The following is a 23,693-nucleotide window of genomic DNA, read 5'->3' as shown; positions in this document are numbered from 1 at the left end:
CACTTAAATCTTCATGCACAAGTGTCTTTGTGCACAAAAATGCACAAAGACAATCGTCATCCTTGGTTCGAGAGACAACCAACTAAATATAGACTAAGACATAAAAGGCAAACAGTTTTGATCAGGGAGAAAAATGTAAGCTTTCTGAATATATGAATAAGGACACAACTGTGAACTAATATATATTAGTATATATATTGCTTTTTTCTATATTATGTATATTATACATCTTATAGGATATATACATTAGTTTACAATTTTATCTTTAGCCACAGCTTCAGAAAGCTTCCATTTTTCCTTCTGATCAAAATCATTTTCTTTTTGTCTTTAGACTCTCATTTTAAAAAAAAAGTTATTTATTTAATTTAGACTATTTTTCCATGGTTACAAGATTCATGTTCTTCCCCCCCCCCCCCCCCCGCCAATGCACAATTCCACCGTGTTTTGCATGTGTCATTGATCAGAACCTATTTCCATATTATTAATATTTGCACTAGGATGTGCACCCAGAGTCTATGTCCCCAATCATATCCCCCCTGACCCATGTGACCAAGCAGTTGTTTTTCTTCTGTGTTTCTGCTCCCATGGTTCTTTCTCTGGGTGTGGATAACGTAGAATCTTGTTTTTTGGGAGGTTCCCATCCCTCCTGGCCTGACTTTCCTTGTCTGTCCATGGTGTCTCCATTTTTATCCTCTGAACCATTTGAAATACTTCTCCCAACATCTAGGGAACATTTTTGACTATGCTTAGCTTTCCTCTCCTTTTCTATCACAAGTGGAAGTGACTACTTTCCCCTAAAGGTTTCCATCATTTCCATAGCAACTAGTCCATCACTCTTGGTGCAAATTAAATCTGGATGAAACCTTTAATAAGATGCTATAAAGTAATCTTTTGTTAGAGAGGATACTCTAGCAGGTGGTTGGATGATCAAAATCCCCTATCAACATTATATCATGGGCGAAGCTGGGTGGCTCAGTGAATTGAGAGCTAGGCTTAGAGACAGGAGGTCCTGTATTCAAATATGTCCTCAGACACTTCATAGCTGTGTGACCCTGGACAAGTCATTTAACCCCCATTGCCTTGCCCTTACCACTCTTCTGCCTTAGAACCAATATGCAGCATTGATTCTAAAATCAAAAGCAAGGATATATTTATTTATCATGTTTTTGTTCCAGGCTTGAAATCTGTTTCCTGAACTCCTATCTCATACAGGTAAGATTTATAGGAGTCTGGGGACAACACTGCTCCTCTTTCTATCTTCATTAATCTTTGTCGAAATCCTCTTTATCATACTTCCCTACTAACTTTTGGATTCATGAGTACCTGTCCCAATATACAATGCTGTCCTAACCTCTTTTTCCCTATCTTGTTTCCTTTTATAGCAGTCATGGGCCTCATTTTGACTCATGATGTCAAATTTGCCTCTTCATGTTAACACTTCTAATTCATCTTATTTGTTGCCTAAACTTTGTGCATTTGGGTTGGATATTAGAAGCTATGGGTCTTATTGGCTCTTTTTTGTATTTCAACAGCTATTCTTCTTACTAAGTAGCAACTCTGTGTCATATTTAGTGATGTGAATATACCTTTTTTTTTATTTTAAAGCCTTTTTTAAAAATTAGATTTGCAAACTGCCAAGCAATTATAGTCTTACCTGTATATTTTATACATTCTCCATCCCTGATCAGATGCCTGTTATTCCTTTGTTTTAAGACATGTTCCAAAAACATACATCTTCTATTTACTTCCCAAATACCCAAGACATAGTTAAACAAAGTTATCAACATGATCATAGGTGTAAAAGAATAACCTAAGTAAGCAACTTAATTGGTTTTATATTCATTGTTTTATGACTTTTTAGAATGATATTCTATGTATGCAATCCTATTAGATACTCTATTATAATGATAAATTATAACCATAGATTTAATAAGTAAAAATCCCAATTGTTGATTGAATAATAAATTGCATGTGAGAATCCGTAATCAATAATCATATTGTGAATAAAATAACAAAGAAAATCATCTGAAATGCCTTGGCAAAATATCCTTGCCAAGGAGTGTGTGCATGCCTTCAGCATCCTAGATTATGTCCACATGCTCCAAAGACTGGAAATTTATGACACCTCAGGTAGCTTTGGAATTACAGAGTGACCTTAACTTTTTACCATATATGGAACAGAGATGATGTAATTGTCTCCAAGATAAGAAAACCATTTTTTTGGAGAGGGAGGCCTTTTAGAAGATGAAAACCTGGGTTGTCCCCAGTCCCCACCAAGCATTAATATTCAGCTGACCCTTGCTTTTTGGGGGGATTTGTGTAATCTGATTCTTTTGCATAGACTACATAGTTATCACTCCCTCGTTTCTGCATCTTTGACTGAACTGTGCTGGCTCTGGCCCCTGACATTTTGTGATTTGTAGCTCCTACAATAAAATGTCAGTTTGAGCCCAGAAAATTGCTTCCCTGCAGTATTTATTTATATTTTCAACACATGTCATGGAACCTGACATGTATTACCTGTCCTGGGAGAGAGATTTGGGAAAAGAGATTGAGCCTGACTACCACGCAGAAGTTGAAGTGAGAATGATTAACTCTCGATATGACCTAAATATACATAAATATTTATAGCAACTCTTTTTAGGATGATAAAGAATTGAAAACTGAAATGTTGACTGTCAACTGAGGAATAGCTGAACAAGTTAGGGTATATTTTTATCATGGAACACTATTGTGCTGTATGAAGTGATAAAAGGGGTGGTTTCAGAACAACCTGGGAAAACTTGTATGAATTAATGCCATGAAGGGAGAGGGACCAGGAAAACAATTTGGCAATAACCATATTGTAAAGACAAACAACTCTGAAAGACTTAAGAACGCTGATCAACAAAATGACTAACCAGAATTCCGTAGGAAACATGATGAAACATGCTCCCCGAAGAGGTAATCAACTCAGAGTGCAGACTGCGCTATCATTTTTTTTGGACAAGGACAATAGGAGAATTTTGTTTGTTTGTTTGACAATGTGTTGTAATAGGGTCCCCCCCCCCCAATGTGGGGCAGAGAGAGAAAATGCAAATCTTCATGAAAATAAAGTCAATTTAAAAAAAAATTTAAGAGAGATAAGCTATGAGAGTTCCAATAAGAAGATCCGAATGAACCCTCTTCTGTTAACCACTGAAGCTGGAGTATAGTGCTAGGAATCCAAAGCTCTGGAGTGGTGCGAGTCAGCCCAGGGAACACATCTGGGGACCTCAGGCTTATTAGCAAAGATCCTCTTCTCTTTCCCATTATCTGGGTATGCTAGCTTCTCCGGTCTTTAGCTTGTTTCATTTAGGTCTCATTTCCCTACTTTCAGACCCTGTGGGCCTGCAGCTCTTCATGTATTTTATTTGAAGTGTACAAATAAGGAGGGGAAAGAGCCATCCTTATTCTAGGGACACAAAAGTTTGGGCCATGGGAGCTGATCGGGGGACCTGAAACAAATAGAATAACGTGGCAAGACAGCATTGGCATGTGCAACTTATGATTTATTTCTAGAAATATCTGCGTCCTAAGGGGGTAAGAATGCATAGCTGTTAACTGTTTAACAAGGGGCTCATTTTCACTTTCAAACTGTCAGCCATGAATCTAGGTGGATTGTGTTCAAACAGAAAGACCCCTTCCCTGAAAGAAGGCTGTCACTACCCTGTTCCCAACCTTTGACAATCTTGCCCTCCCACTGCTTACAGGCTGCTTTGACATATGCACAAGAGAGCATTTTTATCTATTTATTTTTAAACCTTACCTTCCACCTTGGAATCAATATTATGTATTGGTTCCAAGGCAGAGGAGTGGTAAGGGCTAGGCAATGGGGGTCAAGTGACTTGCCCAGGGTCACACAGCTAGGAAGTGTCTGAGACCAGATTTTATCTGTTTTATGGTCAGTAGGGTAAAAACCAAAATTATCACCTGGTGGCCAGACTTCTAGTGAGAAGATTCTTTGTATTTGACTAGCCCAGTCCTCAGGCAATGAAGTCTATCCCTGGGACTATAGCTGGAGACTAGAGCTTAGCACCCATTTAGCAGGTACATTATTTGGGGGAGCCATATTCTACAGGGTCCTGTGAGGGCATGGTATTGTGTGCTACCCATCGTGTCTTGGGCACTGGGGATTCAAAGAAAGGCATAATTATTCCCTGCCTTCAAGGAGCTTTAAGGGAGATATCTACCAGGCAGTGGAGCAAGGACCACTCCCAACCCAGAAGGCTTGGAAGTAATGAGGAAGAACTCATCCAAGAAGGCTACTATAGGACAGGTGGACTACAGAGAGAAAAAGGAGAAAAGGAGGCTGCCTTCATCGTAGAAAGTCTCTGTGGGCAGATGTAGCTGATGTTTTAAAGGATAAAAATTAAGTGGCTGAGAAAGAAAAACATTGATCTGAAATAAGGGCAGAGGAAATTGCAATCGTAAGAGATGATACACAGGCAATGGATACGGAATTTTGGGAAATCTTTATTGATGCTTATTGTATAATTGATGCTAAAACATCTCTATTGTATATGGCAGTATATACAAGCTTAATGTTAGAACAATAATTATTATTGAGCTCTATTCCTCACCTTCTAAACCAGGGAATATACATTCCCAGGTCGTGAAGGAACAATCTTCCTTTTATTCCCCTCCAAGAGTCTCTGCTCACATAAGCTCCAGGAAGAACGATTAATTGAGTCTTGCCTGACTCTTCATAACATCAAAACTTCATAACTAACTTCATAAGTTTTCTTGGCAAAGATACTGGAGTGATTTTTTTCCTCCAGATTATTTTCCAGATGAGGAAACTGAGGCAGAAAGGATGAAATGACTTACCCAGGTCACACAGCTAGTCAATGTCTGATTTCAGATTTGAACTCTGGTCTTCCTGACTCCAGACCCAATACTCTATCCACTGTACTACCTACCTGCCCCCATGCGGAAGAATGGGAAGTGGTCAATTCTCTTTGCAAATGGGTCATCATTTTGCTCTGTAGCTGTGTAGAGATGACAGAGGTATGTCTTCCTCCCTCCATAAATCAGAGGAGGGATTTTCCTCCCTGGGCTGATTCCAGAAACTCAGTAAAAGGAAACCAAAGAAAGAAAAGACCTACAAAGGACAGATATCTTGAAAGTTCGTTTGCCATCTCAAGGGAATGATTTCAAGTTGGGAGCTGATCACAGGGTCATTCATCTGTTTAAAAGCCTGTTAAAGGGGCTAGCTAGGGGGCTCAGTGGATTGAGAGCCAGACCTGGAGATGGACAGTCCTGGATTCAAATCTGCCTTCAGATACTTCCTAGCTGTGTGACCCTGGGCAAGTCACTTAACCCTCATTGCCTAGCTCTTACTGCTCTTCTGCCTTGGAACCAATACACAGTACTGATTCCAAGACAGAAGGTAAGGGTTAAAAAAAATTAAGGCCATTTAAATCAGAGTTCATAAAAAACCCCAATACATTATGTTAAATGATCCCATTTAAATATACTCCCACACCCAACCTCCTCTTGCTTCTACCATGTCAATTATTCCCATTTTGGGACTCAAAATTGCCATGAAAATGAATGTACTTTACTGTTCTTCCTGGAAGGCTCACGGATTGGGAGTACTCCCTGTTTTTTGCTTTCCATCTTCCCATATGCCTCCTTGATTTTGTATCACACATTTTGTTAAGCAAACTCTTTCCCCAGCCCAGAGATTTAGTCATCTGTTTGTTTTGCAAATGACATCAATCAGCTTGAAGCTTTTCTGTCTCTTCTTGTGAGCAGAAGAAATAAACCTTCTTAAAGAGACTAAAAGGAGTAAAGATGCATTTTCAGGGTCCTCTTAGAATGAAATACTTTATAGCAGCCTAGGGAGGAGAGAGGGGATGAAGGCCTCATTGAATTCTCAGGGATTGAAATGGCCTGGGGACCCCTCCCAGACAAAATAGTGCTGCCCCTTTATCCAGGACCAGAGGAACCCAGAGGCAAATTCCACTGGCTAAAAGATGAGCACAGAAAAGGTGAAGGGGATCCAAGAAAAGGGAAAAGAAATGAGTCTTTTAAAAGATTTTTTTCCCCCAGAATACTGGATATTGGGGATAGTCTCTATCCCCAGATTATAGAAAATATAGAAAACAGAGCACCATGAGGAGAGAATAGTGGAATGAATCTACAGACACTAGAAACGGGAAGGAACCTGCCAGCTCAGACAGAATGGGCCTGATGGGTTTCCTATCTCAGAGCTGGTTCTCAGGAACACTGATGATTCATCAGGAACATCTGCCACTTTGGGTGGCCTTCTTTTCCTGGTCGAAAAAGACCTGAATGTGGGATGGCTCTTGGCAGAGGTGTTCATATTTTTCGGGACTCTGCAAGGGTATCCTGACACAGAGGTCCCCAGCAAAATAAAAGCCAAATTTCCGTAACCAGCAGCACAGTCTTAGGAGAAGATGGAGTTGTGGTCAATCCGGAACACGACAGGAGGCAGAAGAAAGTTCCCCATAGTCATAAAGAGGCTACTTCTGGTCCCTTTCCAGGTGTTTGGATACCTAGAAGGGAAAAACAGTTTGGTACTGTGTTGAAGAGCTGAGAAAATGTATTTCCCTCCCTTCTTTGCAGAGGCAGAGGACTATGGGTGTTTATTTTTTTTTTTAATAAACTCTTACTTTCCATCTTAGAATCAATACTAAGTATTGTCTCCAAGGTGGAAGAACAGTAATGGCTAAGCAAAGGGGCTTAAGTGACTTGTGCAGGGTCATCATATAACTAGGAAGAGAGGCCAAATTTGAATCCAGGACCTCTATCTCTAAGCTGGTTCTCAAGTCACTGAGCACCTAGTTGCCCATTGACTATGAGTATTTATTATGGTATGTATGGCCAGGCATAATTAATGTGATAGTTTTACCAAACTTCTCTCTCTCTCTCTCTCCCTCTCTCTCTCCAATAAGGGCTAGTTCATTCAGTAGGAGAAGAAGAGAAGGAATATATTCAGAAATGAAGATGATTCCAAAACAAAGTTAATGATGATTTAAGAAGAAAATTTTTTAAAAACAAATGTTCTGTAGACTTCCTGGCAAGCTAGAGCAGGAAGCCTCCCTGCCTTGTTGCCATGGCAACAGCATCTCTCACAACTTCAGCAAAGCACCACCTTTTTTGCCCATCCAGCTAGGTTTCCTTTTAAGCAAGTTTTATATAAGGAAATAAAGAATGGTTGTTTGCTCTGCAGGATCCTTCACTTTATAAAGGTATTCACTGCCCAAGACCATTAATTCAGGAGCTTCATTAGTTTTTGAAATATGATTCAATTTACAAAAATTTGATTTCCATTCAAGTTTTGGAGATTTTATCTAGTAGAGTAACCAAAGGGTCTCCTTTCCTTTATGAATGCAATAAGCTTGAGAGAGACCAATTATGGTGTAGAAAGACACTAAGTGGCCCCCACTTTAGAAATATTAAGAAATAATATTTTCTCAATGTCTAAAGTCTTTGAACTAATAGGAATGAAATAAGCTTTGTCAGTACTTAAATGTGTACTTAAATGAGATCTTTTCCTAGTCTGGAATTCTTTTGTCACTTGCTTTCCAAAGGTCTCCCTTTCTTCCTTCCTTCTGACATGGGCCCTGTACCCCAGAGGCACATTCCTGACCTCTAGTCTCCTGAGGACTTGGAATAGGGCTACCCTAGGGTTTGTGCACTCCCAGTTTCCATCACCATGGCCGAACCCAGGGTTATTCTCGAGGTTGAAGATAAGAAAGTTACCTTTCTAATTGATGTGGGAGCTACATATTCTGTTCTCCAAACTCACAATGGTCCTACATTCCATTCGCAGCATAAGGTAATTGGAGTTGGGGGAAAGACTCTTAGCTGTAGAGAGACGGCACCACTAACATGTGCCCATGAAGATAAATGATTCCAACATATATTCCTGGTTATTCCTTCCTCCCCATGTCCTTTGCTGGGCAGGGATATTATGAAGAAATTAGGCTCACAATTTCCGCTTATCTCAGTTCTAAACTCTCCAAACACTGCTTTGCAGAAGCCAGCAACAATCTCTTTAGAAATCTGGGAGAAGGTGCCTTCCATTGACTGGGATCAAGGCATACTGGGAAGAGCCCTCCAGGCTGATCCTGTAATGATAAGCCTCAAGCCTGATTCCCTTTACCCGCACAGGAAGCAATATCCCATTTCCCCCGAGGCCAGAGAAGGATTACAACCTCTCATAGATAAATTCCTAGCCTATGGCTGCTTAGAAGAGTGCTCCTCACCTTGTAATTCTCACATCCTGCCAGTAAAAAAACCAAATGGGAGCTGGCCTAAGGTTCAAGATCTCAGGCATATTAATGAAGCAATAATTTCTGTTCACCCCATTGTCCCAAACCCATATACAATCCTAACTAAGATACCAGGGAACTCTCAGTGGTTCTCTGTCATTGACTTGAAAGACGCCTTCTTTTGCATACCCTTGCACCCAAAATGCAGATTCCTCTTTGCCTTTGAGTGGGTTTTCCTCCCCAGACCCCCAACCCCATAAGGTCACGTAGTGTGTGCTCCCACAAGGATTAAGAGACACCCTGCTGCCCTCAACAAAGATCTTAGAGCCCTGAGACTCACGAGCAGCTCAATCTTGCACTATGTCGATGACATTTTGATATCTAGCCCATCTGAGGCTGCCTGTATCACAGACACCATTTCTCCCCTAACTTTTCTAGGAGAATGGGGTTACAAGGTCTCTGCTTCTAAAGCCCAACTTCTCCCAGTCTGTAACTTATTTGGGACACACCCTAACCCCAAATTCACGCTCCCTGACCACAGACGGGAAACAGGCCATCCTGTCCATTCCTGCCCCCACCACCAAAAGACAGCTCTGAACTTTTCTGGGTATGGCAGGGTTTTGCCGTATCTGGATACCTAATTTCGGGATCATTGCAAAACCTCTCTATGAAGCCACTAAGGGGCCTGATTTGGAACCCCTAGATTGGGGGGGAGACCAGGAACAAGCCTTTTCACTTTTAAAAACCCGGCTTTCTTCCGCCCCGCCCTAGGGATTCCAGACCTTGAAAAGCCATTCTTCTTGTTTACCGATGAGAGAAAGCAGCTCACCCTAGGCGTTCTAGCACAATACCTAGGACCTGACCTCCTCCCCATTGCTTACTTCTCCAAACAACTTGACTCAGTTAGCCGGGGATGGCCACCATGCTTGAGGGCAGTCTCTGCCACAGTCCTCATCGCAGAAGAGGCATTTAAACTAACTCTGGGTCAACCCTTAGAAATCCTGACCCCCCCCCCCCCCCATCGTGTCCTCAGCATTCTGGAAGCTAGAGGTCACAGATGGCTCTCTGGGGGCCGGCTCACTTAGTACCAGGCTCTTTTACTGGGCACACCTGGCCTTACCCTGAAGGTATGCAGGACATTGAATCCGGCTACCCTCCTCCCTCTTCCTGGAGACCCCTCCTCCCATGACTGTGAGGAATTGATAGACCACACTTTCTCTAGCCGACCAGACCTTAAAGATTCTCCTCTCCCTGAGGCAGAGGTCAGCTGGTATACAGATAGATCCTCCTTTATGGAGAATGGGGAAAGGAAAGCGGGGTACTCCATAGTCTCTCAGACAGCCACCATTGAGGCAAAGGGACTCCCCCCAGGGACTTCAGCACAGAAAGCAGAGCTGATCACTCTCACAAGTGCATTGCAGCTTGCTGAAGGGAAAAAGGCAAATATTTTCACGGACTCAAAATATGCCTTTCATGTTTTACATGCTCATGGGGCTATATGGAAAGAAAGAAGTTTATTAACTACCAAAATCTCTCCCTTGAAACACGGGAAAAAAATCCTGAGTTTACTTGAGGCAGTCACTTTACCCAGCCAAATTGCTGTCATTCACTGCAGAGGACATCAGGGTCTAGACTCCAACATAGCCCGAGGGAATCATAGGGCAGACCTAGGGGCCAAAGAGGCTGCAAGAGCCACTGCTCAGACCCTAACTCCACAACACCTCACAGTACCAAAGGGCGCTTCTCCCTCATACACTGAGGAGGAAATTGCACAGGCAGAACTTCAGGGATTCACCCTTGAACATAACGGGTGGTGGAGGTCTCCCTCCGGACCTCTGCTCCTCCCTAATAACCTAATGTGGAAGCTGGTTATGGGATTACATAACTCCACACACTTGGGCAGGGAAGCACTAACCACCCTGATAAAGCCACTTTTCACAGGCAAAGGCATTTCCAAAACCATCCGGGAAATTTGCAGATCCTGTGTCCTCTGTGCCCAAACCAACACCACTGGAGCTCTTAGGCCACCTCCCCTCCTTAAGCCTGTCCAAAGGAGAGGGGAATCACCTGCTGAGAATTGGCTGATCGATTTCACCCATTTGCCACCTTGCAAGAGGTACAAGATCCTTTTAGTCTTTGTAGACACCTTCACAGGCTGGCCTGAAGCATTTCCCTCCAGATCAGAGAAAGCACAAGTTGTCACAAAGGCCTTACTTAATGAAATCATCCCTAGGTTCAGCCTTCCAAAACCCCTTCAGAGTGACAATGGTCCTGCCTTTATTTCACAGATCACTCAGATGGTCTCTAAGGCTTTGGGCATTACTTACCATTTACACTCAGCCTGGCATCCCCAATCTTCAGGGAAAACAGAACGTATGAATCAGACCCTAAAAAGAGCCCTCACCAAACTCTGTGAGGAGGCAAGGATTGATTGGGTCCAAGCTCTCCCGATTGCCCTAACCAGAATCAGAATTGCTCCCCTGGCAAAGTTAGGGCTGAGTCCATTTGAACTGCTCTATCTTTCTAACCTCTGATGTTCTTTTAGATATAGAAATACACAGCCTTGTTCGGTTCTCTAGACAACTTGGCCCAATCCACCAGGTTCTGAGAGAATACACTAATCAGATCCTCCCCAAACCCTCCATAGAGGATACAAAGGAATCTCTCCACCCAGCCCAAACAGGAGACTTGGTATATCTGAAGACATGGAGTGGATCAAACCACCTAACACCCCGATGGGAGGGCCCCCATAGGGTTATTTTGTCCACTCCCACAGCTGTAAAATTAGAGGGGCAGAATACGTGGACTCATGTCTCTCATATTAAACCCTTTATCCCTCCAGAAACAGGTGGTGAAGGGGGAACAGAAGCCACTTATTCCTGTGAGCCACTGGAAGATCTCAAATTCCTCTTCCACAGAAAGACCCAACCTAAGGACATTTTGGAATAAGTAGTTCCATCCCCTCCTCCTTGTTATCTTAAATCTCTCTTGATCTAGCCATGACTATCTCTTTCCTTACATTCTTTGTCCTTTTTGGTATATCAATAATTCCCACAAAGTGGAAATACGAGTTCAAGAGCTACATGAGGTGTCCACTTGGATGGCTGATGCCCGTAGAAAGCTGTTTTCTGGCTCATCCTCCTGGAAATCCTGGCTATATGCCCTCTTTGCTCCATTTATTCCTATCATCTTGATAATTGGGGGTATCTTGATATGTGGACCTTGTATTTGTAACCTTGTCATCTTTCTAGTTGCTTCTAGGGTAAAAGCACTCATGGGAGCCACCCAGATGCCAGATGCCACCATAACCTCGGCAAACATCCCAGCCTGATGCTCTGGACACAGCCTACAGTCAATATCTCTCTCTCCTAATGTTAGGTAGGGACATCTCTATGCCCATTCTCAGCTATAAAGAAGTTACAGAAGACAGACCACCATCCCTTTTTCCCTTACATATTAGGAGAGGGGGGAGATGATGTGGGCACTGTACCCCAGAAACGCAGGTGGACTATTATCAGGGGAACTCCCTCGCTCCCTTCCATCCTCATGACTCTGAACCTGGAAACACCGAATGACCCCCCTCCCCCAAGGGTCTTGAAATGACTATCTACCCTTGAACATCCTCTAGACTTAAGATGGACAAAGAGATGAATCTTTATGCCTCTAGGCAGACTCCAGTCAGATGACCACCTCACCCCACCAAATGCCTGAGGGCTTACCACTCTAAGTCACATACCCACCAGGGCATAGAATCTGTTGTAAAAAGGTATAAAAATCTCAGAACTGATGTCGTGGGGGGGGGGGGGGGGAACAGCCTTTCCTTTCATGCTGACCTCCCAAGGAACTGCTTCCCATCTTGGTTCTACCTTGCTATCCTCCTGGCCACTCTCAACATTACTTTCTAAATTAATAAATCTCTTTTTTGTTTTTAAGCTAAGTTTTGGAGTCTTGCATGCTTGCAAAAGGTATCCTTCCTGAACCCCAAAGGTATCCTTCCCGCCAATAACCCTTCCTTCTTTCCTTCCTTCCTTCCTTCCTTCCTTCCTTCCTTCCTTCCTTCCTTCCTTCCTTCCTTCCTCCTTCTCTCTTCTCCCCCTTCCTTCCTTCTTTCTTTCCTTCCTCCCTCCCTCTCTCTTTCTTTGGCTAGGACTAGGCAATGGGGGTTAAGTTACTTGTCTAGGGTCACACAGCTAGGAAGTATCTGAGGCCAAATTTGAACCCAGGACCTCCCATATCTATGCCTTGGCTCTCTGTCCATGGAACCACTTAGCTACCCACCTGTCAAATTGATTTCTAAAGGGAAATGAAGTCAAGGCTCAGGGAAGAATTCTGATTTTCCTGAAAACAAAATGGAGTGATGAGTAGGTAAAGGCAGAGGCTACTGTGACTAATCCAGTTAAGAGTAATCTTCCTTTCCCTATCCTTGACCAGATTAGAGGGATTAGGAAAAGAACTCTCTAGGGAGCCCTAACATTTTGAGTTACCACTGTCTGGTATGTCAAAGGCTGTCACCCACTGGCTTAATTTTGCCTATAGAATTTTGTTTTTTGTTTCTGAATGCTATAGGATGTATGAAGCCTGTAAAGGAAAGCCCTTCCTCCCAGATAGAGTCACAATTAGCAAGACAATTCTATCATGTGATCCTCCCTCCAAGTGACAGTATTAATTATATTTTATATAATTTTTTTTATTATAGTATTATTTTTTATTATTATAGTATTATTATAATTTGGGCAGAAATTAGGTGGGTTGAGAGTCAGGCCTAGAGATGGGAGGGCAAGTCACTTAACCCTCATTGTCTTCTTCCATGGAGCCAATACACAATATTGATTCTAAGACAGAAGTTGAGGGTTTAAAGTGGGAGGGAAGGGGATGGGGTCACTGGGGCCAAGTTGTCACCAAGGGCTTATTGGAGCCCAGCCAAAGGCAAGGGTGCCCCAGTCAATGACAGGCAAAGGCTCAGAGCTGACCAGAGAGCAAGCTCATAGGAAATAAAGGCGGTGGGGGTGGAAGTATATTTGGAAATTGCCAAACCTGAGAGTCTTCATTCATCTGACTTGTACCCATGGGATGAGGCCGGTAGGACACCCAAACTGTCCCAGGAGTAGGAAGCAGAGGGGAGTCGAGGCAGGGGGGAGACCTAAATCAAGAGAAATTAAGAACATTTCAGAGCTGTGGACTAGGATTCAGGAGTCCTAGGATCTAGTCCCACCTCTGCTGCTATCGGGTCACTTAGTTCCTCATGATAAAATGAGAAGCCTCTTTATCCTGACGAGCTCAGGAATATTGCTATGAGGATCTGAAAGCATCACCGAATGGGAATGGAAACACCTACTGCAAATGGAACGTTGTAAGGTCCATTTGTAAAAATGTGTTTAAAGAGCTCAGAATTTTCTAAAGCACAAAGTGGTTAGTTTATTGGTGTACTGGAGTGAGAACTGAACTAGGTCACCTAGATATCAGTCCTGGCTTGCAGATCAGAGCACATACCCCTCAGAGGCACCAGTTTGGAAAGTGTTTTAAAAAATACATAGTTTGGGGGCAGCTGGAGGCTCAGTTGGTAGAGAGCCAGAACCAGAAGAGGTCCTGGGTTCAGATCTGACCTCAGATACTTCCTAGCTGTGTGTCCCTGTGGCCCACTGTTGTCTATCAAAGTGAATTTCCTAATGCTCAGGTCTGGCCATTTCACTGTTGTTGCTTTTAATTTATTTATTTTTATATTTTCAATCATTTCTGACTCTTCATGACCTTATTTGGGGTTTCCTTGGCAGAGATACTCGAGTATCTCTGCCAAGGTGAAGTGACTTGCCCAGGGTCACACAGCTAGGAAGTGTCTGAGGTCAGATCTGAACTCAGGAAGATAGGTTTTCCTGAATTCCTTGACTATTACAAAGGTCTTCCAATTAGTCTCTCCTGAAAACATCCTCCAGAACAGGTGCCAAAATGATTTTCCTAAAGCCTAGATTAAGCCATGCTACCTTATCCTCTCTCCTCAATAAACTAGTCACTCCTTGTTACCTGAAAACTCAGAAAAGGGTTGTTTTGTTTGGCATTTAAGGCTCTTCACAACCAGGTCCCTTCCTACCTTTTCCCTGTTTTTCACTTTACTCCCCTCCAGTGATATTGGCTAGGGGCAGTTAGATGGCACAGAGGACAGAGCACTGGAACTAGAATCAGAAAGACCTGAGTTCAGATCCTGTCTCAAATCTTTCCTCGATGTGTGACCTTAGGCAAATCGCTTTACCTGTCTGTCTCAGTTTCCTCAGCTGTAAAATGGGGCTAATAAAATCACCTACCTCCCAGAGTAGATGGAACAATCCCAGGATTGTTATAAGGATCAAATGAGATATTTGTAAAGCACTTAGCACAGTGCTTTACACAGTGCCTAGCACACAGTAGATGCTATTTAAAAATATTTATTCCCTCTCCCAATTGCTGTTCTTCATATATTACATTCCATTTCCTTTCACCGTGTCTTTGCACTGAACTCTCCCTGATGCCTAGAGTTCTTTGCTCAAGTGCTTCCTTCTGCAGAAGACTTTCCTTGACCATCTAAACTTTCTCTTTTAGGTTGCTTTCCTTCTATTCTGTATGTATCTTATTTATACCCAATTATTTAGAAGCTGTCTCCCCCAGAGTATGTAAATATGTTGTGGTTTTGTCCTTTGTATACTCAGCACTTAGCACAGGGTCTGAGGTGGCTGCTTTAAAAATAGTTTTTGATTGGAGGCAGCTGGATGGCTCAGTGGATTGAGAGTCAGGCCCAGAGAAGGGGGTTCTGGGTTCAAACTTGGCCTCGGACACTCCCTAGCTATGTGACCTTGGGCAAGTCACTTAACTCCCATTGCCTAGCCCTTACTGCTCTTCTGCCTGAGTTCAAATCTGGCCTCAAATATTTCCTAGCTACGTGACCTTGGGCAAGTAATTTAATCCCGATTGCCTAGCCCTGACTGGTCTGTTTTAGAATTGATACTAAGATAGAAAGTAAAGGTTTTTCAAAATGCTATATAGGCTGGAAAAATTAAAAACTGGAGAATCAGATAATCTCTCTCTACTACTCTTGAATAAATTTGGGTGGGTGTTATTCAGTGTTGTAAATGTCCCTGGACAAATCTCTTGTGCCAGGAGACATTGTCAGTTGCCTGAAGTCTTAGGCATGAACAGCACTGAAGGCACTGATGCAGCTGTTAAATGGTTCAATGACAGTATGTTCTTTCTTAGCAGTTCATCCTCCCTCCTTCCTTCCTTCCTTCCTTCCTTCTTTCCTTCCTTCTTCCTTCCTTCCTTCCTTCCTTCCTTCCTTCCTTCCTTCCTTCCTTCCTACCTACCTTCCTTCCTTCCTTCTTTCCTTCCTTCCTTCCTTCCTTCCTTCCTTCCTTCCTTCCTTCCTTCCTTCCTTCCTTCCTACCTTCCTTCCTTCCTTCCTTCCTTCCTTCCTTCCTTCCTTCCTTCCTTCCTTCCTTCTTTCCTTCCTTCCTACCTACCTTCCTTCCCTCCTTCCTTCCTTCCTTCCTACCTACCTTCCTTCCCTCCTTCCTTCCTTCCCTCCTTCCTTCCTTCCTACCTTCCTTCCTTCCTTCCTTCCTTCCTTCCTTCCTTCCTTCCTTCCTTCCTTCCTTCCTTCCTTCCTTCCTTCCTTCTTTCCTTCCTTCCTATCTACCTTCCTTCCCTCCTTCCTTCCTTCCCTCCTTCCTTCCTTCCTTCCTTCCTTCCTTCCTTCCTTCCTTCCTTCCTTCCTTCCTTCCTTCCTTCCTTCCTTCCTTCCTTCCTTCCTTCCTTCCTTCTTTCCTTCCTTCCTTCCTTCTTCTCTCTAAGAGAGAAGGGCAACAGTTAGGCAAACAGAGTTAAATGATTTGCTCCAGATCACACAGCTAGGAAGTATATGATGTTGTATTTGAAGTCAGGTTTTCCTGACTCCAGGTTTCACTCTCTAGCCACTGAGCTACCTGGCTGTCCCTCGACAGTACTTTCTGATGTCCCCTCTCTTGGGCATTCTTTTTTTTCAGAGTTCAGAGGACCTTGAAGATATGGTAGGAGGAGGAAGGTTGGGATGGTTGCTCTTAGAAGGGAGCATTGCAGGGGCAGCTAGATGTCTGACTTAATGGATAGAGAGAGTCAGGCCTGGAATCAGGAGGACCTGGGTTCAAATCTAGTCTCAGATCCTTCCTAGCAAGTCATTAAACTCAGTTGCCTAATCCTTACTGCCCTTCTGCCTTACAACTTATACTTAGAATCCATTCTAAGCAGAAGGTAAAGATTTTTAAAAGTAAAAAAAGAAGTGAGCATCACACAATCTTTTCTAAAAATGTTTGTGGCCTCCTCTTATCCCTTGTCTTTCTCTATTAGAGTTTGAACCCATTAGGTATACTTACTGCTGTTCTCTTTTCTTTGCTCGCCTTGATTTTCGATGTCTTGAGAAGTCTCTCCTGGTGTCATTTGTGTCACAGCTGCTCCTTCTAAACAACTTTTTCGCCCAATTTGTGTCATCCCCAGGGTGGCCCCTAGGTGCAATTATACAAGAGGTGAAGTGACTCCTCTCTCATCCCAATTTATTCATCCTAGGCTCAATCTCTTTGGGGATTTTTCTACTCTCAGCCTAAGGACCTGAAATAATTAACTCCTGCTTATGGAATAATGGCTTAATAGGAGCAGACGAGACATTGAACAGACCCCTTGTGGCTCCTGAGAAGAGCCACTCTGGATGATAAGCATCTATGTCATTAAAAGAAATGTCCATCCTTTAGATTATTCCAATAAAGCAGATTCAGGAGGACCTCTATTTAACAAAGTTTTATTTACTGATGTTTATGTTATGTCCACTGGGATCATCTTAAAACCACACGTTGTATTTTTTTTATTTAAAAAAAAGAGAGAATTGCATATTAGATCACCTCACAAGTGTTTCACACATGTAGGACTTTCTGGAGACGATGCATCCACCAAAAGAGGTGAGTCAGCAGGTAGAGATTTTAGACCCCCTACAGACTTGGGCAGGGCACCTGTTACAAAGCCAGACCCTTAAGTCACCCGTTCCTATTTACTTTTCAGGCAAGAAAACATATTACATATTGGGAGTACAAGACTGTGATGGAATTTGGTAGAATTGTAGATGTTGGATGGAATTACTACTGAGCCATAAGAAATGATGAACAAGCTGATTTTAAAGAAACTTGGAAAGGACTAAGGGGATAATGAACAACGAAATGAGCAGAGCCAAGAGACCATCATTCACAGCTACAGAATTAATTTTGGAAGGATAAACTGTGAATGTTACCTCCAGAGAGTGAACTGAAAAATGGAAACATGGAAGACTTAACTTATATGAACCTGTCAGACTCCTGGACAGTATCTTCTGTGATGCAGGAAGGATGGGGAGAGGAGGATGTGTGGATGGGATTTATTATGTAGATATGAAGAAAAGTCAGCTAAACATATAAGAAATTGTGATTCCATTTATACATAATCTTTGTATATGGAAATGCTTGTTTTATTTACATTTTTTTTTTAATTTGGGATTAAAAAAACACATCAAGGAGGCAGCTGGGTGGCTCCGTGGATTGAGAGCCAGGCCCAGAGATGGAAGGTCCTGGGTTCAAATCCGGATTCAGACTTCCTAGCTGAGTGACCCTTGGCGAGTCACTTAACCTCATTGCCTAGTCCTTACTGCTCTTCTGCCTTAGAACCAATACACAGGATGGATTCTAAGACAGAAGGTAAGGGTTTAAAAAAAATTTTTTTTGAGCATATCAGGTAACAACTGTACAGGTTGCTGCTATAGACTAGATCTAGACTAGATCCCGGTTTCTTTGCTCAAATCAGGAATTAGCTGAGAATTAAGTGTGAGAAAAGGACTGGGCAGGGAGGGAGGTGTAGGTGGGCAGAGGGACAAGTAGGTGGTGTTGGCTTCCACTATTACCAAAGAAGGCATGGAATCAATCAATTGGAATTAATGATTATATTAACCTGAATATTATGATTGCAAGGCTGCCCAGGAATAAAATGCAGCCATTTCTGAAGGGGAAGCAGGCATGGCAATCCAATAAGAATCAGCCTCAAAGATGTAAAGTAGGTTACTTCAGCCAGGAGGCATTAGAAGGGTGGAGTTGAATAATCTGACCTGGGCACAAGGTCCAAGTTTTCCACTGGCAACCAAAATGGTGGTGTCAGTCAGTCCCTGGATTGCCCAATCCCTGCTCTTACCTGTGAGGTAAAGGACGGCCCCTTCCCATCCACCTTCAAGAATCACTTACTTCACAGAGGGCTTGGAGACGGTTTCCTTCATATTGACCAGAAACACGGTGATTTTCTGATTCAAAGAAGCTATACCCAGCAGCCAAAATGGAGAAGTACCGGGGAAACAAAAAGTTAGCAGTTAGTCCTGACATAACAAAAGGTAATCCTGCCCCCTGGATGGAGCAACAGGTAGAGAAAACTATTTTTTAATGCCCTTAAATATTTCATTTAATTTTTTTCACTTTGCCAAAAATCTATTTTCTTTCCCTCTCCCTTAAGAGTGAAGAACATTTCTAAACCCAGCCAGTGTTTTTCTCAATAAGTCAACAAACATTTATTAAGCACTTACTATGTGCCAGGCACCACACTAAGCATTGGAGATTACAAATACAAACAAAAAGAAAGCCATTCCCTGCCCTCCTGGAGTTTATATTCTGAAGCAGGAAGACTGGGATTAAAAAGGAAGCTGAAAACCTGGGGGAGGGGATAGAGGGGTACTCTTAGGGAGCACATGGCAGCTAAATTCAGAGAATGAGTTCCTAGTTGCTTAGACAGTCGGCATAGTGTTAAACAAAAATCATTAAATACTCTCTGACTTTCCATCTTGGAATCAATACTAAGTATCAGTTCTAAGTCAGAAGAGTAGTAAGAGCTAAGCAATGGGGGTTAAATGACTTGCCCAGGGTCACACAGCTAGGAAGTGTCTGCGGGCAGATTTGAAACCAGGACCTCCCAACTCCACACCTGGTCCTCTATCCACTTAGCTGCCCTGTCAGGATAGCTTTGTCTTGATGGTCTTGTTTTTTGTTTTGTTTGTTTTTTTGTTTGTTTTGGGGGAAGATAAAAAAGGTACAGGAATCTCTGCCCAAATTCTATTGACTTAAATACTTTTCACTGAGGGTCCTCCCATGATCTTATTACCAAACCATCCTCTAGGTCCATGTTGGTAAACCTAAGGCATGCATACTGGGGTGTGCAGGAAGGAGTCACTTTCCTCCCCATCTCCACACAAGCCTGAGGACATTCCTCATCACCTACTCCTCCAGCACACATAGCTAGGAAATATCTGAGGCTAGATTTGAATCCAGGTCCTCCTGACTTCAAGTCTGGCACTCTATTCATTATGCTCCCTAGCTATTATCCTAGATCTTTTTCCTTCAATGTAGAGCAACTTCTTTGCCTCTGGGGCTCCTGCTCCATCCTCTCCCAGACACACTCTTTTATCACATATAGGCACTCCGGAAGTCCTTCTAATGACAGATTCTCCTTTTGTACTCAGGATATGTAAAGTGTAAGGAGGCACGGAGCAGACAAGGCCAGCACAGGGTCAGACAGCTGCTAGCTGCAGTTGGTTACAAAGAAGGCTTTGTTCCTGACTTGGCCATGGTCCTGACCTGATGGAACTAAGCAAGCACTGGATTGGACCCTGAGGGCAGAACAAATCATTGACAGAGAAAAAACAAGCAAATCAGTCCAGTGGAAGATTTGATGGCAGACAGGCATCTTTAATGAATATGAACTGTCCATTTAAGTTCAGGCAAAGCAGTGCATAAATAGAGCTCTCCTGGAGTCAGGAAGTCTCAAATTCAAATCTGGTCTCAATCTAGCTCTGTGACCCCAAGCAAGTACTTATTCTTCATTTGCCTCAGTTTCCTCAACTGTAAAATAGAGTGATAATTGTTCCTGCCTCCCAGGGCTGTTGTGAGGATCACATGAAATACTATTTGTAAAGTGATTGGCACAGTGCCTAATATTTTTTGTGGTTTAGTCATTTCAGTCTCTTCATGAACCCATTTGGGGTTTTCTTGGCAAAGATACTAGAGTGCTTGCCATTTCCTTCTCCAGCTCATTTTAAAGATGAAGAAACTGAGACAAATGAGGTGAGGTGATTTGTCCAGGGTTACATAGCTAATAAGTGTCTAAGGCTGGATTTAAACTCAGGTGTTCCTGATTCCAAGCCTGGCACTCTATTCACTGTGCTACTTAGGAAACCCCTATGTGCCTGACACATAGTAGGTGCTTAATAAATATTTGTTTCCTTTCTTCCTACTGGGAGCTGGAGATCCCCCAACCATACCATACATAATAAACTGGGCCAACTCAGATTCTAGCATAACCTGCCCTTCTCAACAGTACAAGCTAAGGACCCCTAGACTTTGTCAGCCACCCAATGGAACAACTGAACTTTCCTACATGTGTTGTCATACGCCAAGTAAACTGAGAGATCTCCAAGACCAGGGACCAAGACCAGGCTTTCTCTTCCTCTTCCTCGTACTTGGAACATAACGAGCACTTACTTAATCAAGGCTTTTCCCATTTGTAATTGATCTGGGCTTCCATGAAAAGAGGAGTCCCACTAACCATTCCAAGGAGCTAGAAACAATCCAAAGAGCATGGAAACAGTAGCTAAGTGATTAGTATGGGGCCACCTTTCGGATAAGACATAGGAGCTGCTTAGATTTACACTTATGAGAAAACTCCTCACATCACTCCTTAGTCTCTGACTAGAAAGAGCAGAATTTGACTGAAACTTGCCCCAGGAAGCTAACATACTGACAGCATCCCATTTTACATTGCCTTTTTCACCCCACTGGGCAGTTATTCATGGGTAAAGCCATGCAGACCAAAAAGGAACCATGGGTAACCTTTGGTACAGGGACAGTACTACCACCCAAACAATCAACTCCTTCTCTGAAAACCAGTCAAAATCAAAAGCCTTCCTGAAAACCCCACTCTATCACCACCACCACCACCACCACCACCACCACTGTCTCTTCCCTAAAAACAATAAAGCTTGCTTGACACAGAGATTGCCCAAGTTCTCAGTTCTTTGGACAAGACCCTGATCTTGCTGCCCACCTCATAATCACAATCATCCCCTGGATTTGGATGGCCCATTTATGTGATTCTATTCATCAAGAGTGTGCAGTCATGGGGTCAGCTGGGTAGCTCAGTGGATTGAGAGCCAGACCTAGAGACAGGAGGTCCCAGGTTCAAATCTGACTTCAGACACTTCCCAGCTGTGTGACTTAGCCCCCATTGCCTAGCCCTTACCACTCTTCTGCCTTAGAACCAATACTGTACATGGTACAGATTCTAAGATGGAAGTAAGGGTTTAAAAAAAGAAAAGAAAACATGAAGGGAAGATTAAAAGGAGAAGAAGAAATGGTAGCTAAGTGACTCAGTGGCTAGAGAATCAAACCTAGAGATCTAGAGATGGTCTCAGGTACTTTCTAGCTGTGTGACCCTGGGCAAGTCATTTAACCCCTATTGCCTAGTCCTTACTGCTCTTCTGCCTTAGGACCACACACAGTATTGATTCTAAGATGGAAGGTATGGGTCAAAAAAAAAAGAAGGGTGTGCATCCAGGAGTTAAGTTAGGAGACATAGAAACAAATTCCAGCTCAGGCACTGGGTTCAAATTTCTCTTCTGATGTTTTCAGTGTGACTTGGGCAAGTCCTTTCATTTCTCTGAACCTCAGTTTCTTCCTCTGTTAAATGAAGAAATTGAACCAGATGGCTTCTGGGGTATCTTCTACCACTAACATGATTTTTTTTTCTACTAAGATGATTTTAGAGGGACAACTAGGTGGCAAAATAGATAGAGTGGAGTCTGGAGTCAGGAGGACTTGGGACTCAGACACTTCTAGATCCTGAGCAAGTCATTAAACCCCATTTGCCCTTTCCCTCCTGTCTTAGAGTTGTTGCTAAGATAGAAAATAAGGGTTTAAAAATTATGATTTTAAGGTTTCCAGAAACAGATGAATTAGAGTTATATATCTGTGGAAGGGGAAACTGAGACCAGAAAAGTTAAGACACTTTCTTTAGGTCACACGTCCAGTAAGTATAGATTGAGTGGGTGGCCAGAGTGACCAGAGCACTGGATGTGGAGTGCAGGAGACCTAGCTTCCAATTTGGCCTTAGACATTAGCTGCACCATCCTCTCTCACCACAATTTTTTCATCTGTAAAATGGGCATATAAACAGTACCTACAACAACTGGGATTTTGTGAAGAGCAAATGAGATAATACATCTTTTAAAAACATTGTAAATCGTAAAAGATTGTATAAGTTTATTTTCAACAGTTAGCAGAGCCCAGAGGTCTCCTGATTCTAAGCTCAAGAATATTTCCATTATTCCATGCTTCCTCCCAATTGTTTGACCTTAGATAAGTAACTTCCCCTTTCCAGGGCTTAGTTTCCATTTCTGTAAAGTTGACATGATTTGCAGTGCTACTGCAAGGATCATATGAGATAATTTCTTCATCACGCTTTGTAACTATAAATCAATATGTAAATGTCAATTCTTACCTTTATTATCATTGTTCGATGGCTTTCACTTCCAGTATATCCTATCTGATCCTCACAACTACCCTATGAAGTCAGTTAAGCAGGGATCTTTCTTCCCATTTTTGAGGTGAGAAAACTGCCTTGCTCATAATCACACAATAAATGAATGAGAGAACTGAGACTAGAGCTCAGATCTCCTGTTTCTCAGACCAGTGCTCTATTTTTGGGGTACTGGGAGAGGGGGAGAAGAGGCCTGGCTCATGATCACATGCCTTCAAGTCTGAATCTCCCAACTTTGTTAGAGAATGATCGTGTCTCCCAAAGGGGAGACATTAGTTTGTGCAAAAACAGTGAGGGAGCTCTGTTGACTTTTCCTTCAACCCTGAAGATAGATAAAAAAAAAAAAGAATCCTACAAAACAAATGGGACCTTTAAAACCGTCACTGTTTTAAAACTGAAGGGACAGCTAGGAGAAATCAGTGGATAGAGAACCAGGTCTGGAATTATGATGCCCTGGGTTCAAACAAGTCACTTAACCCCAATTACCTAGCCCTTATGCTCTTCTGCTTTGGAACCAGTACTTGGAATTGGTTCTAAGATAGAAGATAAGGGTTTAAAAAAAACCTTAAAGGGTAGCTAAGTGGCTCAGTGGGGAGAGAACCAGGTCTGGAGACAGGAGGTCCTGGGTTCAAATATGTCCTCAAACATTTCCAATCCCTTATTGCCTAACCCTTGCTGCTCTTCTGCTTTGGAACTGATACACAGTATTGATTCTAAGATAAGGTAAGGGTTTAAAAAAAAACTGAAGGGACAACTAAGTGGCTCAGTAGAGAAGAACCCAGGAGGACTTGGGTTCAAATCTAAACTCAGCCACCTCCTAGTTTTGTGACCCTGGGCAAATCACTC

The 23,693-nt window shown here is 42.7% G+C and overlaps 1 protein-coding gene across 1 annotated transcript in view; it reads right to left on the bottom strand.

The window, feature by feature from the left end:
* Positions 1 to 4,476: 4,476 nt before the first annotated feature.
* Positions 4,477 to 23,693, bottom strand: part of PNPLA1 (patatin like phospholipase domain containing 1) — a 59,879-nt gene continuing 40,662 nt past the window's right edge. The window contains exons 7-10 of the mRNA XM_007483778.2: positions 18,515 to 18,584; positions 16,637 to 16,765; positions 13,299 to 13,404; positions 4,477 to 6,542 (exon numbers count right to left, since the gene is read on the bottom strand). Of these exons, the coding sequence (XP_007483840.1) occupies positions 6,510 to 6,542; positions 13,299 to 13,404; positions 16,637 to 16,765; positions 18,515 to 18,584 (338 nt within the window). The 3' untranslated portion in view covers positions 4,477 to 6,509. The remainder of the gene's footprint in view (positions 6,543 to 13,298; positions 13,405 to 16,636; positions 16,766 to 18,514; positions 18,585 to 23,693) is intronic.

Source organism: Monodelphis domestica, chromosome 2, assembly GCF_027887165.1.
Source record: "Monodelphis domestica isolate mMonDom1 chromosome 2, mMonDom1.pri, whole genome shotgun sequence".
Classification (NCBI taxonomy): Eukaryota; Metazoa; Chordata; class Mammalia; order Didelphimorphia; family Didelphidae; genus Monodelphis; species Monodelphis domestica.
This window is presented reverse-complemented; position numbering and strand designations above follow the sequence as displayed.